The sequence below is a fragment of the Sander vitreus genome, chromosome 16 (assembly GCF_031162955.1).
Source record: "Sander vitreus isolate 19-12246 chromosome 16, sanVit1, whole genome shotgun sequence".
In the NCBI taxonomy this organism is placed as follows: domain Eukaryota; kingdom Metazoa; phylum Chordata; class Actinopteri; order Perciformes; family Percidae; genus Sander; species Sander vitreus.
In genome coordinates this window covers 5,848,493-5,863,402 of record NC_135870.1, presented here as the reverse complement: position 1 = coordinate 5,863,402, position 14,910 = coordinate 5,848,493, and the positions used below count along the sequence as shown (strand labels likewise).

The 14,910-nt window shown below is 40.3% G+C and overlaps 1 protein-coding gene across 2 annotated transcripts; it reads right to left on the bottom strand.

The window, feature by feature from the left end:
* Positions 1–669: 669 nt before the first annotated feature.
* Positions 670–14,588, bottom strand: LOC144531133 (secretory carrier-associated membrane protein 1-like). Of its 2 annotated transcripts, XM_078271087.1 has the most exons (10): positions 10,201–10,219; positions 9,924–10,078; positions 9,053–9,130; positions 8,616–8,717; positions 7,911–8,022; positions 6,428–6,556; positions 4,772–4,931; positions 4,581–4,682; positions 3,745–3,862; positions 670–3,645 (listed from the first exon to the last, which is right to left on the bottom strand). In XM_078271087.1, exons 2-10 carry the CDS (start codon positions 9,924–9,926, stop codon positions 3,496–3,498), a joined length of 954 nt encoding a protein of 317 aa, XP_078127213.1. In that variant the 5' UTR covers positions 9,927–10,078; positions 10,201–10,219; the 3' UTR covers positions 670–3,495. The 2 variants fall into 2 exon arrangements, with proteins under 2 accessions (XP_078127213.1, XP_078127211.1); XM_078271085.1 differs by lacking the exons at positions 9,924–10,078; positions 10,201–10,219 and adding an exon at positions 14,339–14,588.
* Between the last annotated feature and the right edge of the window lie 322 nt (positions 14,589–14,910).

Genomic DNA, 14,910 nt, shown 5'->3' with positions numbered 1-14,910 from the left:
TGAGTGTTTGCTTTCCAATGGTATCAGGCACACCCCAGAGTGTCAAAGTATATGGGAGCTCTACCACTTTTAATTTGGGTATGACGTTTAGACCAAAAAGCATGGAATTTCAAGCGTTTCTTCAGCCACTTCTGTCTGCAACAGTCGAGAACCCTTAATCTGAAAACTGCTGCCCTGATTAAAAACAACTGATCTCAGCTGGTATTCTGACTGGAATGGACATTTCTAAGTGACCCCAAACTTTTGACCGGTAGTGTATATACACACACACACATCTGGATTTCTTCCACACATACAGTACACATTTTACTTCATACAAAACAGAAACATGAAACACAGAAGATACATTTTATTCAGTGTTAATACCATAAATATACAAAACTCAAACTACTCAACATGCGACTGAAGCTCAAACCAGAGTGCATCTTAAAATTACATCAATTTCGATCAAATAGCCGTCCATCTGCAAATCGAACAAAATATACAAACATCCCTTATTGTTTCTTTTCAATTATATAATTAAAATGTTATTCTTAGAGATGCTTATGAATTCATTTGTCAGTGTTTCTACCACACACCATGTTGATTATGAAGAACAGCTTAAAGCCACAGCCCGTCTACAGCACATCACAGTTCACATTGCATTGCAATCTAATGCCTTTCTCGCACTTATGTTTAAGTCAAACATAACTGCAAAATACTGTAAGTGCCACTCAGCAGGATTCTTTTTAAGAAATAATCTCATGTTGCTTTGTACAGAAATGTACGCAGGAATACACATGCACTGGTTCAAATTGAGCCAGTGTGAAATAAAAAAAAAAAAAAAAGGAGCAGAAAGCAAAAGAAGGATCCCAGACCCACAGCCAGACTCTGCCCTGCACACAGATTTAAGACTAGGCCAAATCCCCTCTATTCACACTCCTTCGCATCAAATACACACAAAGGCTTAACTGGCTTAAACATGAGACACAACAGACATAAGAGGAACTGAGGAAATGGCTTTGTAGCTCCCGCTGAAGCAACATAAAGTAGATAAGACATTTTAGCAGGTAAAATGCATTTGAAAATTTCAATGATCACATAGTGGAAATTAAAAGAGACTTAACAAGATTTGACTCTACCTTCAGATTTGATTGCTGGAGTTCAGTGATCGTCTATCCACAATTGTGAAATTATGAATATGCAAGCATTTATCAGAACGTTACATCCACATTACTGGCCCATTTTTTTTTAATCATCGTTTGAAAATCAATTTTTTTTATTGCAATATATTGTTTCACAGCACACATATTTAAAAAAAAAAAAAAAAAGGGGCCAGTTAGTGTCAAATTTCTTACAATCTCATATCATTCTTTAACCTGATCGTCATGCAAGTGAAGAGTACATCCTGAGTAAAACTGAGGTAAGTCTCCGGGAACACAAGAAAAGCTGGAGACGAGTTACATTTTTCCTCTTCAGTCAAACTGTATAAACATGCAGCTGTATATACAGACGTGTGGATCTCATTACTTGCATGTTGATAGTGTCATGAACTAATTTATGTCGGAGGAAATGACACAAAAAGGTAGGCTTCATGTGAAAACTATGCTGAACTCAGCTGGTGCATGTTACATGTATGAATTAAGTACCGACACTAACGAGCAGGAAGGCGAGAGGCCATCTGATGTTATAAATATCCTTCCATTTGCAACGGATTACAAAGTGCAGACAAAGAGTCTAAGATTTAAAGTGCAAATGGGTTGAATTTCACAATGGATATGTAGGCCGTTATAAGAAAAAAGATTTCAAGCAGATAAATACAAACTTTAAAGTGATGGTTCACCCAAAAAAATCAAAAAAACATCTTTTGAGGATCAAACACTGCTTGTAGGCGGGACAGGTGGGGTGTTAAAAGGTTGCTAAGTCTACCGGAGCTCAAACAATTAGTCAATTAGTCGATCAACAGGCGATTATTTATTATGTTAAATTAATGAATTATTCTAAAGTCTTTTTTATTTTTATTTTTTTAAAGCAACAAGACTCTGCAGCCATGCTAGCGGTGCTTAGAGCTAAATGCTAACATCAGCATGCTAACATGCTCTCAAAGACAATGCTAATGAGCCGATGTTTAGCGGTTATAATGTTTACCATGTTCACCATCTCGGTTTAGCGTGTTAGCATGGTAACATTGGGAATATTAGCACTAAACACAAAGTGCAGCTGATGGGAATGTTTTGCAGGAATTTGCTCATAAACCAAAGTATTAAATAAATAAATGAAATAAATTTCAATTTAGAAATGATAGTCGAAAATGTAAGTGATTAAACTGACTACAATTCATCACGAGTGGGACATGAATGTCTAAACCAAATGTCATGACGATCCATCTCGTGGGTGTGGAGATATTTCACCAAAAACTGTGAATGTGAACCTCATGGTGGCGCTAGAGTAAAAGTCAGCGGCTCACCCAAAGTCGGTAGGATTCATCCTCTGGGGAGCATGAACGTCTGTGCAAAGTTTTACAGCCATCCATGCAATGTTTGTTGAGAGCTTTCCGTTTGAACCAAAGTGGTGCATCGTCGTAAATTGAATATCTTTGCAATTGCAGGAACAACTTGAATACATTTCCTTGGCAGATTACTGGATAATGAAAACCATCCTTAGCCCTACACTCTCTACACAGGGATGGGTGATTGATACATCACTTTTAGGAAGTAACTACACACTTTTCTAGAAACCAAATTCTGAGGAAAGCAGAAATTAGAAGACAAGGCAGTGACCTGGAATGCACAGCATTCATCTTCAACAATACATGATCACTCCACAGGGGGGCAGCAGTGTTACGTTATGCACTCATGGAAAAACAGCAAAACAAATCAGAGAGGGCTGCTGCTTCTGTGTGTGCATCAACCGACAACTAGAGAGTACTAATATGACTTCCGCTTGTCTGATAATAAATTAATATAAAAATAGGAAGTAGTGATTAGGTTGATAAATCAAAGACACAGGAAGTCAATATTGCTGGGGAGCACAGAACTGGTATAGTGGGAAATGCCCAGGTAACGGTAGAAAGTCGGACTTGGTTTGAGCTACAACAGACTCTCTCCACAGAGGACAGACAAAGAGGCACACTAACGTTCATTTAGTTGGACACACACACACACACACACACACACACACACACACACACACACACACACACACACACACACACACACACACACACACACACACACACACACACACACACACACACGTGGTAGGAGTGCAGCGTGGGTGAGGGTTCCCAGTAGGTGGTTGTTTTCTCACTCGGACTGAGACCACAGATCATGGGTGACTGGAGGGCCAAGCGTAGTGCCCTCACATGAACCACTGCGATATTGTCAGAAGGCTGGGGGACTCTCCGTGTGTTCAAACAGGGCAGTTGGCTTGAGTGGAAGCTGGGTGTGAGCGGAGGAGGACGAGGAGGGGAGGGTAAGGGTTTGGACGGAGAGAGGAGCGAGCTCTCTAGGCCAATCAGATCTGCTCCTTGAAGCCTCCCTGTGCAGCCCTGGAAGCGGCAGTAGCAGCTGCTGTCTGGACCGTCTTGTTGGCCATGACGCCTGTGGCGAACTCCTGCTGGGCCTTCTCAAAGCTGGCATCGGTGGTACGGTACATCGCGTGGACCTTACGAGGACGACGAGGGCAAAAAGAGATGCGTTAAAACTGAGCAGACTTTTATTAGAGAGGCTACTTCAACTTCTTCTAGGTTTGCTGTGTGTCTACCTTTTTGAACATGATGAGGGACATGGCAGCCAGGAAGGTAAAGAGAGCAGCGATGAGGATCATTATAATGCCCACTGGGATGCTGCGATTCAGGCCGGTCAAAGCTGAGATCCACCCGCTGCGGACGAGAAAATCATCAATCTTTTCTTATGGTCAACAATGAACAATAAACACGGCTGTTATAAATACTAAACAAAGAAACCGCAGTTGAAAATAGTCCCCAGCAAAATGCACAATTAACTCCCGTTTAAATAACGTTTGCTTAAAGCTACATTCCCCAGCTGTTTTAGGAAATTACTGAGATTTTTAAGAAGGGTAGGAAAGTCAGAAAATATTGAGACACAATGATGGTTTTGGTCTTTTCAGAAACTCCTGTTATGTGTCTCTTTAACCACAGTACTAAGTTCAGTTTGACTGGATGTTTTGAACTCCAAAATTGTGTCATGAACACACTAGGGCTGCAGCTATGTCACTTATTTTCTCCATTTATCTGTTACAAGTTAAAACAGTGAAAAATGCTCAAAATTGCAACTTCTTTGCAAGACAATGTCCTCAAATGTCTTTTTTTCCAACCAACAGTCTAAAACCCAAATATGTTAATCATATATAATGTTAAATATTCACATTTAAGAAGCTACAGCCATCACGTTTGGCATTTTGTGCGAAAAATGACTTCAACATTAAATCAATTATCAGAATAGTTACAGATAAATTGTCGCATCTCTTAAAACACACATTGCCATTAAAAAGCATGGAATAATCCATGGTGCTAAATTCCTGCCCTAGGCGTAGTAAACACACACACTACTGCGTCTCTTCTTGCCCTGTTTTCTCACCTGGCGCCCCAACCAGCGATGCCAATACACTGGATAACGTAGATGCCAAACTGACAGATGTACACGAAGAAGAAAGAAAAAAACCTGAATGAGCTGTCACTCCTGCAGGGAGAGAAGAAAAAATAAATAAAACAGCATATAAACAACTTTTATTTGTACATCTAAAGTCCAAATACATTTGTGTTGTTTACCTGAACGCTCCATAAAGTGGTCTGTACCAGCAGACGAATGAACAAGGTGTGAAGAGCAAGAACCAGAGGATGGACAAGCCAAAGTCCACCCCACGTGACGCATCCACACAGAACCAGGCCAGGCAGCCCACCATGTTAGCAAACAGCGTCCCAGTATGAACTGAAGTATGGGCAGAAAGGAAATGTACAGTAAGCATCTGCATGGAGCTTTTTAGTGGAAGTGGGTCAGTGTGGCAGCCTTGGTGTATATGTCAGAGCCTGGAAAGTAGGCTGCTTTTCTTGCTAGTGTGCAGCTAGTGTCCAGTGTCCTTACACCGCTGCACGCTGACGCTTCATATTTCAACATGTAGCACCGTGCAGGACTGAGAACAGAACACACACGTATTTAATAATACATTATCACCATTCATTCTTGGGGTCCTAACAGCCCCGGCATTGTTAAAAGTAACACTGTGTAAAACTGAAGGCATTTTACATCACAGTGTGAAATATGACATGAGCCTGCTTGTTGACATAGCAGAAGTGAGCAGCAGTGACTCTGATGTGGGCTCGAGATCCTTTCTACTTGAGTTTGTTGTTTTTTTTTTTTCCCCCCAACAAAAAGTATGACATTCTTTGCTTTGATTGGACTAATCTGTGAAGAAACTAAAAGAGAAAGCAGGGGAGTATCGACTGCTCTCTGAAGTCTGTATCTAAACCATCCTTTAATCATCTGACCAAGTCACTTCATCGCACATGACTGCACCACGTGCCCCCCAGTCATGCGGCTGCTGAATGCCACTTGAAGTCATTCATTCCCTGAATCCCAGAACCACCATTAGGACGGAGCTGTAAATATTGTGGGGGGGGGGGAAAGCAGTTGCTCTTATTCAGGGGGTCGGGCAGGCTGGGGGGGAGAGACGGGTTCACTGGTCAAACTAATTCAGTATGTTGTTGAAGAAATCACCCGAGGAAACACACTTTGGTACCAATTTATAAAACAGTTTAATGAAAGAAAAAGAAAAAGAAGATTTTATGAACTAGTCTTGTTTAAGATTAATTATTTCTTTAGACCAACTTTATTTACAGATCTACACTGTCTGTAGATAAACTGTAATGCTATAATATCAACTTGAACCGGGTCATTTATTGCATTAAATCCAATTAAAGACTGCAACAAAGACTACATCTTGTCATTCCCCTTCTTCTAGGAGTTGGAGGTGTTTTATTTTGACAGCAAAAGCCTACACAGTGCAGATGGGACTGGCAATACACCGATAAAAAAAAAGACTAATTATGAATTATAGAAACTACTAGACATAAAAAACCAAGAGAGTGCAGAGTTTGCCATCTGTTCCCCAAAAAACCTCAACAGATCCAAAACACCAGAGGGCAAAGAGCCAGGCTGTGAAAAGTGAAAAGCAGAAACGTATGGTTTAGTTGTGTAAAAAGCGGCAAAATTACACCGATTAATTACATTTGAAAAAAGGTATAATATGCAATGCTTTCCTAAAAAAAACAATGTGTAGACTAATACAAAAGTAATCCCTTTCAGTCATCACTTATGAGCCACCAGGCGTGTGTGGTGGTGTCTGTATCTGCAGAGAGCCTGTGTACTTTCTCTTTTCTTTCTATTTTCCTGTGTGGAAATTGAAGGAATAAAATGAAGCGACTCACACATCCAGAGGTAGTACATGATCTTGACCGTCTTCTGAAACTCTACAGGGATGTCCACTGTGATGTCATGGTAGAAACAGGGACCAACAGGAAACTTCTCTGGGAGGGGAGGCCAGTTATTTTTCCTGCCTGAAACAGGCCAACACAAGACAAAAAGAACCGTGACTTCATGTTTTTACAGTAACAGGGTCGCGTTTATGTTGCCTTTTTGGCCGAGAGAGAAGATCTGACTCATGTCTCTATGCTGAATATGAAGCTGGAGCCTGGAGGCAATTATATGATCTTAGCATAAAGATAAACCTCGAAAGGTAGATCTCTAAATTTGACTTATTAATATGTCAATATTATTGTCACTGCCATTTCTTTGCCGGGTGCAGTAATACCACCGCCTTTATTTTCAAAATTCTTTTTTTTTGTATCTATTAAACAAACAAGATATGTGTTAATTAGTAAGTTTAGAGGTGCTGGTAGGCCATTTGAACAGAGCCAGGCTAACTGTTTCCCTATTCTTCCAGTCTTTGTGCTAAGCTAAGCTAACTACCTCTTGCTTCCAGCTTCAGATGAAGCATAGAAACACAAGAGTGGTCTTGATCTTCTCATCTATGTCACTTGCGTCAAGTGTACGTCGTCAGTAAATGCTTGGCAGAAGAAATCAAAACATTCTATCAAGCTGCTGAACTCCAGCAGTAAATCTTAGCACAACAGAGCAAAAGTGCAATAAATACACCCGCACTTGTTACACTTCGCACTTTAATTATTACAGTTACTATTTGAGATGTCATATTGTCTGTACAGTCATACGTGTCCTTTTTCGTCCTGAGATGTTTCGTTGATCTTATGTTTTTTTTTTGTTACATGTTTGTGTTGTGAAGCAACAGATTGTAGCACTATGCCCAAGAGAAATTTCCCGTCAGGGACAATAAAGTGTATTCTAATCTATATCACGCTCTGGTCTCAACTAGGGCTGCACGATATTAGGAAAATATGTAATTGCGATTATTTTGAATGATACTGTGATTGCAATATGATTCACGATATTGGAGGGAATGATAATTTTTGTATCATTATTCTCATTTTCATTGAAAAAAAAAATATATATATATATATATATATTAAAAACAAATTATTGAAGTGTGATCTTTTTGCGAGGATCTGTACCAAACAAAGATTTTTTTCTCTAGTCTGTAGGATACGTTTTGTAGGCCGGGACGTCTCTGCAGCACCACAATACCTTATTTTAGAATGGTTTGACGCATATTTTGCCTTTAACAAATATTGCGCGCCCTTGCGATTTGGATATTGCACTAGTCCATATTGTGATTTCGATAAAATTGTGATTAATTGTGCAGCCCTAGTCTCAACAGCTGGAAAAAGCTGCCCCGGACCTGCTGTTGGGAAAAGTCATTTCGAGCCTGTCTGGACTTGGACTGGAAATAGTATCATTTCTCTGATCTGACTCTGTACGTTGGTGTCGGAGGCTGACCTCCTGAAGCACTCAGTGACTGCATTTCTCTCTCCCGGCGATCCAGCTCTGCAGCCTTCCTTTCCAGTTCTTCCTGTCTCCTCAACAGCTCAGCAGCTGCTCCCGACTGCTCCTGCACGCACACGCACACACACACACACACACACACACACACACACACACACACACACACGCACACACATTGCTAAAAGTACAGAAGTGTGTGTCATGCGTTTGTTCCGGCTCAATAGGAATTCCCTGTCTCTACTTTTGGTATAAATCCAATTCTTTACAGGGGCAGCACCAGCTGAAGGAGACAACAACTTGTTCCCAGGAGACTGCCTACAAATGAGATGCACCATCACAAGTTATTTCCTCCGGCTGCCTGGATTTCTGTCCGACTCGGCGTCTCCATCAGCAGCTACAAAGCCCAGTCACAGACAGAAAAAGCCTCCTGCGGAGCTACTTTCCTGCTCCCAGACTTAGCATGAAACCAGCTGTCATGTTAAAGTACTTTCTGCCTTCAGCACAGAATCTCTGCTGTCGATGTTGGCTGGATATAAATCATGAGACGTGTAATAGTCTGCTTGCTTATAAAGACACACACAATATCAGCACGGTGACAATGTAAAAACATGTCTGTTAAACCTACCATTTCCTACTGGACCAAACAGCATAAAGCTACAGAAAATAGGATTTTTTTGTGTTGGTTCAGTAGTACTGTACCTGAGGCTGCGAGTAGGCTGGAGGCTCCTCTGTGGGTTTCATGATGGCAGGTTGTGTGTTGATGGTGGGTGCCGCAGTCTTGGGTGCCATACCCGGAGGCGCCTACGGAGGAAACGTATATGCATTTATAGACAAACACTTATCATTACAGTTGGCCGTGCTGTGACACTGCGAAAAGAATCACACATCACAAACAGGTCAGAAATGCTACAAAATGAGGAAGTTACTTTTCTCAAAATGGTGACCGTCTCTTGTAATACTGGCCATTTACCACAACCTTTAATTAAAAGTGAATTATTATATTCTCATGGCTAACGCGCCACGTGAAAGTCAGAAATAACACGGATCTTTTAGAACTGAATCAATCTTCTGGATCCTGTTAACGTTGTTCAAATCTATTTGATGTATGAATGTGGATGAACTGTTGAAGTACTCACTGGTTTGCCATCTGTGAAGGGGTTGTACTCCTCCAACCCTGGAGGAGCAGCCTGTCGTATTTGTGTCACTGATGGATCCTGAGAAAACACACAACACGTTCAACAAGCTAAACATCAACCCTAGAAGAAAGGCTTGATAAAAGGTAGTACATTTCTCAGATGTTATGAATATTTTTGGTATGACAATAGTCAGTCTGTATGTCTATCCTTGTGTTTTTGCCGAGGACAGCGGTGGAAATGTCTACGGTGAGAGTAACATGGCTCATGTGAGTGTAAAAACCCTCCATTATTTTGTCAGAACAACCCTCTTTATTCAAAATGCAACAGGCCTATAATTCAATACTGGCAAAGATGGGATGATTCCAATAATTTTCATGGGAAGACTTCTATAAATAACCAAGTCCATGAGTTTCAGAACGGGGGCGTGGGAGGAGGTGTGAATGCTTCTGGCTGCTGAAGACAGAAATAAAAAGAGACTTTGCGTTTTTCTAGTATGCTGCTCTCGGCACATAAACTGCTAAAGCACTTTGCGACCCTTTCAGGCACATTCTTAATTTGCAGGACAAGCAAATTCACAACAACCTTGTTCACAAAGGCTTGTGAATTACAGTTTTACTATGTACTATATAAAACGCACAAAGTGAAATAAAAAGGATAAAGCTAAAACATTCAGAAAAAGCCAGACATTGTTCGGCCTCTTTAAGGGTGACGCTGGAGTGAAACTACGTTTACTGAACGGTTGTATTCAACTATCAAACATGAGGTACCACAAACTTTAAAAAAGTACATAGGATTTGCCGCGTACATTTTTTATTTCTGCAGGCATCAGTTAAGCAACATTATCAAACGTTTCTTTTTATTATAAGCTTACCATCAGCTGCTGTCAGTCACGCACTAGTTTCATTCAAATTGCTGCTCAAGATCAACATCCAATCTGCGTACTCCTGCAGTGCTATCCTTCTCCAGTCTCAGTGCAGTCCTCTCACTGTCTCCCTGACTCTTAAGTTTCTGGGAGCATCTCTTCCTCTGCCACACACACACACACACACACACAGGCTGCGACTTGTCACCAGACCAGGGTCATACATTTTTCAGGATATGTTGTGTTTAAAGTTTAATGTCGCCCTATTGCACAGCCAAACACTCACATGCATATTCACCAAGTTTTCATCTTGAAATCTATAGTTACAAAAAGGTACAAATTAGGGCTGCTCGATTATGGGAGAGAAAGAAAAAAAAAAAAATCATCAGTTAAACAGATCAACAGTGAAAACACCTAGAAGTGGGAAATTTCCCATAATACTTTTTCCATTTGCCAACTGCCGGTGTGAAAACTAATTTCGTGGTTATGGTTGTATCAGTCTTGCACGTATTAGACCTTCTAGACCTTATTAGACTTCCTCCACAGCGCTGTGAAGGAAGGTCTGGCTAGTCCACACAGCATTCCGGGATGGGAGGAAAACGTGCTCTGGTTTATTGGCATTTCTTTAAACCAATCACAATCGTCTTGGGCAGCGCTAGGCACCGGGAAAAGCCACCGTGCCGCTGCAAAATAGCCTCTGGAAGGAACTTGTTTTGGTGGAACGTGTACGTTTAAAAGTAGTTTTAGTCGTGCAACAGAAAACTCAGATTGGACAGATAGTCTAGCTAGCTGTCTGTGTTTACCCTGCAGAGATCTGAGGAGCAGTTAACCATAGTCCTCAGAAATCCACCGGAGTTTAAAATGCCAACACAAAGGAAGCCCAAGGTAACGGATATCCGGCCTACATGAGTGAAATCGGGCGGAATTTCCGTCGGCAACGGAGCAATCCCGGAAGTGGAACGTCAAGGACTACGGTTGTATCTGACATGGCCCTTATGTAGCTGGAAATAAAACAGGCGTTGTGCTGCATAAGCAGGTGCAGAAGTCCCTCTACACTTTATGTAAGACTTCAACACTTTGCCTACTGTACTGTATTTGACGGTGAAGCTGCGATATGTAACACACTGCTGGGGCAGCAGGGGGAAACCCAGTTGGGGTCCATTCTCTGTGTGATCTCTACGACATATTAAAGGGGCGCTATGCAGTTTTTGGCAATTTCACCGCTGTTTTCTCGCTTTTTGCTCGCAGGTTTCTCTATAGAGCTCCCCCTACAGCTCCACTAGATATTTGGCAGCTCCTATGTTTACTTGTGTCTGACTCCTCTCTCGGTCAGTCTTCCGTTTCCTCTTTCTCTGTTCCTCCGACAATGCTTTCCTAGCTTTCTGCTTCTTTTTTGCCGGCTCAGCCATGACGGTGTGTGTGTGAAAAACTCCATCGCTACCTTGTTAGCCTGTTCCTGAATGGGCGTATGTGTGCAGTGCCGTGAAGCAATTCGTCACATCGCGAGACCTGATATCACGCGATACTTCCTGATGCTGAGGCTGCCGGCTCGCCGGCCGAAAGTTGCAACGGTGGGTTTTCCGCTCACAGGCGCTAGGGGGGAGTGAGACGGCCACCATTCAACAAAAAAAAAAAGAGTCATATAACCATTCCAATGACTCCGAAGCTGTTCAGTTAAGGTAAATTAAGCTAAAAAAAAAAAAACCTGCATAGTTCCTCTTTAATTAAGCTGCTAAAATGACACAATGTGACATCTATGATTCCTTCTATGATTTGATTAACTGTCACGGGAGCTTCATTTCTGTAATAAGCCCACATCCAGAGAAATAGGCCAAAAGGCAAATGATTGGAAACAATCTATGCATGAGTGGGAGTGATAAAATACCCAGCGGGAATCCTAGCACCACATGTCGCCATGACAGCACCATATGATTTCATGAAGTATTGAAGATAGCTCAGAGAAGGGGGACAAAGCTCCATTTCTCCCCAGGCGAAAAGAAAGAAAGAGAGCCAAAACATGACAGAAATTTGGCAGAGCAGCAGAGGTTCACTAGTCATGTCAGTATGTTAATGAGGCCCCATGAATGATTTACTTTCCATGCGTCTGTACAGTCAAACTGTGCCGTCAGCATCTTCCACCGTCACACACTGTGAGTGAGCAAGATGGTGGAATGACTTTTCTGCAAAACAGTACAGCCTCTAAAATGGGAGAAATCATCTATTGTAGCCATGTACTCATGCACAGTAATATCTATGCCATGATGTTTTAACCAAGATATACTGTACTTATTCTATCACGAGTTCATTGTGAATTGGCTGATCCCCTGACTATTCATTTCATTGATTTGTATAACAAACAAACAAACAAACATGCTGATTACAGCTTTAGAAATGTGAAGACTTTTGCTTTTCTTTGTATCACATATTTATAAAATGAATAGGCCTACTTTGTTCTGTTTGGTGAGGTAGACAATCTTTTTAATCAGTTCTGGCAACTTATGTTACAGACCACGTGGGTAATCTAAAACAATAGGGCTGCAACTAATTACTGTTTTATTGTTGATTAATCATTTGGTCTATAAAACATCAGAAAAAAAGTCAAAATTGCTCATAACAATATCCTAGAGCACAAGGTGCCGTCATTCAGTCCCAAACCCCCAAACTATTCAATTCATCATCATGTAATAGTTAGACCAAGACAAGTTGTGAACCTGGAACCATCAAATGATTGGTATTTTTCCTCTAAAAAGTACTTATTATATGATTACTATATGATTAGTCGATTATAAAAAATAGTTTCCAAATAATTTACTTTGGATTATTTGTTTAATTGACCCACCGTTGCAGCTCCAGTATTATTTTTGACATGTGATTTATCTAATGTTAATCCATAATGAAACTGTCCAAAAACTCAAGATATTAATTTAAATATCATGGAAGAATAAAAAAAAACAGCAAATATTCACATTTGAGTAGCTGGACGCAGGGAAGTTTTGGGCATTTTTGCTAAAACACTCTATTATCAAAATACTTGATTTAATAACTTAATCTCCTAACCTTTTCAACTCTAATGAAAATGCTAATTAGTTTCTGCCCTAGCTAGCATGTTTAGTTAACCTTCCTGTTGTCCTCGGGTCAAATTTGACCCATTTTCAAAAAGTTTCTATATCAGAAATTTGGGTTTCTTTCAACCAAAATTGTCAAAAAGAATTAACGTGGATGTTCCATACAACGCTCTTCACAAGTAAAAGACACGATCAGTTCACTACTTGAATTGAATCTGGGTGTTTTACTGACAAAAATGTCAGAAAAAGCTTTTATAAAGTAGGGGAAGAAACAAAAAAAAAAAGGTCAAAAAGCGTAGAAAAAAAAAATCAACAAAAACATCAGAAAAAGTGACAAAAATGTGAAAGAAAATTACAAAAACGTCTGAAAAAACGACAAAAGTGTTGAAAAATATGACTAAAAAGTTTTAATTTTGACCCACAAAAACAAAAAGTTGCATGGTCGAGGGAAAGACAACACAAGGGTTAACCTGACATGATGAAATAGAGAGGAGAAACACCATGACAGGCTTGCTGAAGGAGGAGGCACTGAAGGGCTGAAGAGCACATGATGAAATGCATGTTTTCACCGTGACAAGACACTGTTAACAGAAGGCTGCCTATAGTTCAATGCCTGAATAAAGCTAACAGCATAACGAAGGCATGGCAGAGAAAAAAAGTTTATGTTCTCATTTACTTCTCTGTTTTGGGACAAACAAACGACTCAAATTACTGTGCCTATTTAAATTGTATCTATGCAAGAATCATGACTCAAATCCTGCACCTCGGGTTGAGTTATTATTATCATCCATTATTGGGATCTAATGTAATAGAAAATCAATGTAATGTCTTATTAAATCAAACAAGCATGAAAACATGAACAACATTTGATCAGCAGTTTAGTGTAACACATATGTGCATGCTCCCTTTAAAAAGGTCCATAAAGGGAGGGGTGGAAAGACAGGTAGAAAGTTAAAACTGAAAGGTGCAAATAGGGTATCATAAAGGGTTTCTCGACAGGGTTTAAATAAAACACCATACTCCCCTGCTGAATGAGAAATAACACCTGTTGTATCACAAGGAACGCTAGCACAAGACATCAAGCTAGCTAACACAACACTGCCTGGTACCTTTACATGTCACACCACAGTGTTCCAAAGTGTACCATTTCTAATTGACCCACTGTAACTAAAGCCTGCAAACAAATGAATTCATGTTTTGCTAATTGCTGCTTTTACTATTATTAAACTCAAGTAGCTTCATCACAGCTGCTTAGCACAACAATACGTGTCTGGCTTGCCTGGCTTAGTAACGTTGTTATCAATGTGAAATAATGCAGAAGCTAATGCTAATGTGGCTAACGTAGCTAGCTAACGTTACCTGAAATGGGTTGCTGATCTCCGGGTCCGCGAACGGGTTTCTGTCGAAATCTGACATTGTCCTATAAGGATGATTTTCCGTTAAAATGTGTCTCAAAACTAATAATTATAAGCAAAGTTAGAGAGCTAGCTACTTCCAAAAAAAAACCCCGACTCGCTTTGAGGAAGAAGCAAGAGATGACACACGATAGGAGGTAAAGTCAAGACAGTTTTTGTTGACTGTGTCCAGAGATACTACCACGGTGAAGGATTGGTCACCAGCAGCGGATCACAGGCGACACAAAGGAGACGCCAAGCGGAAGTAAAGAAACGTCACGTCACATTGAACTTCTCCTGGAAAATGTATTTTCTTGGACTCGAATGACACATTATGTTGTGTAAAACTAATCATAATATCAAAATTGACTGTAAAAATATAAGTTTATATTTTGAACATGAGAAATATAACATTTAATTCATTGTAATCGTATTGCTTATATTTGGTAAATTGTACTTACAAAAATGCATTAGGACTTTTAAAGACTCTCAAACTTATAAACACTAAAAATACTAGTAACAGTAAACTCTTTATAA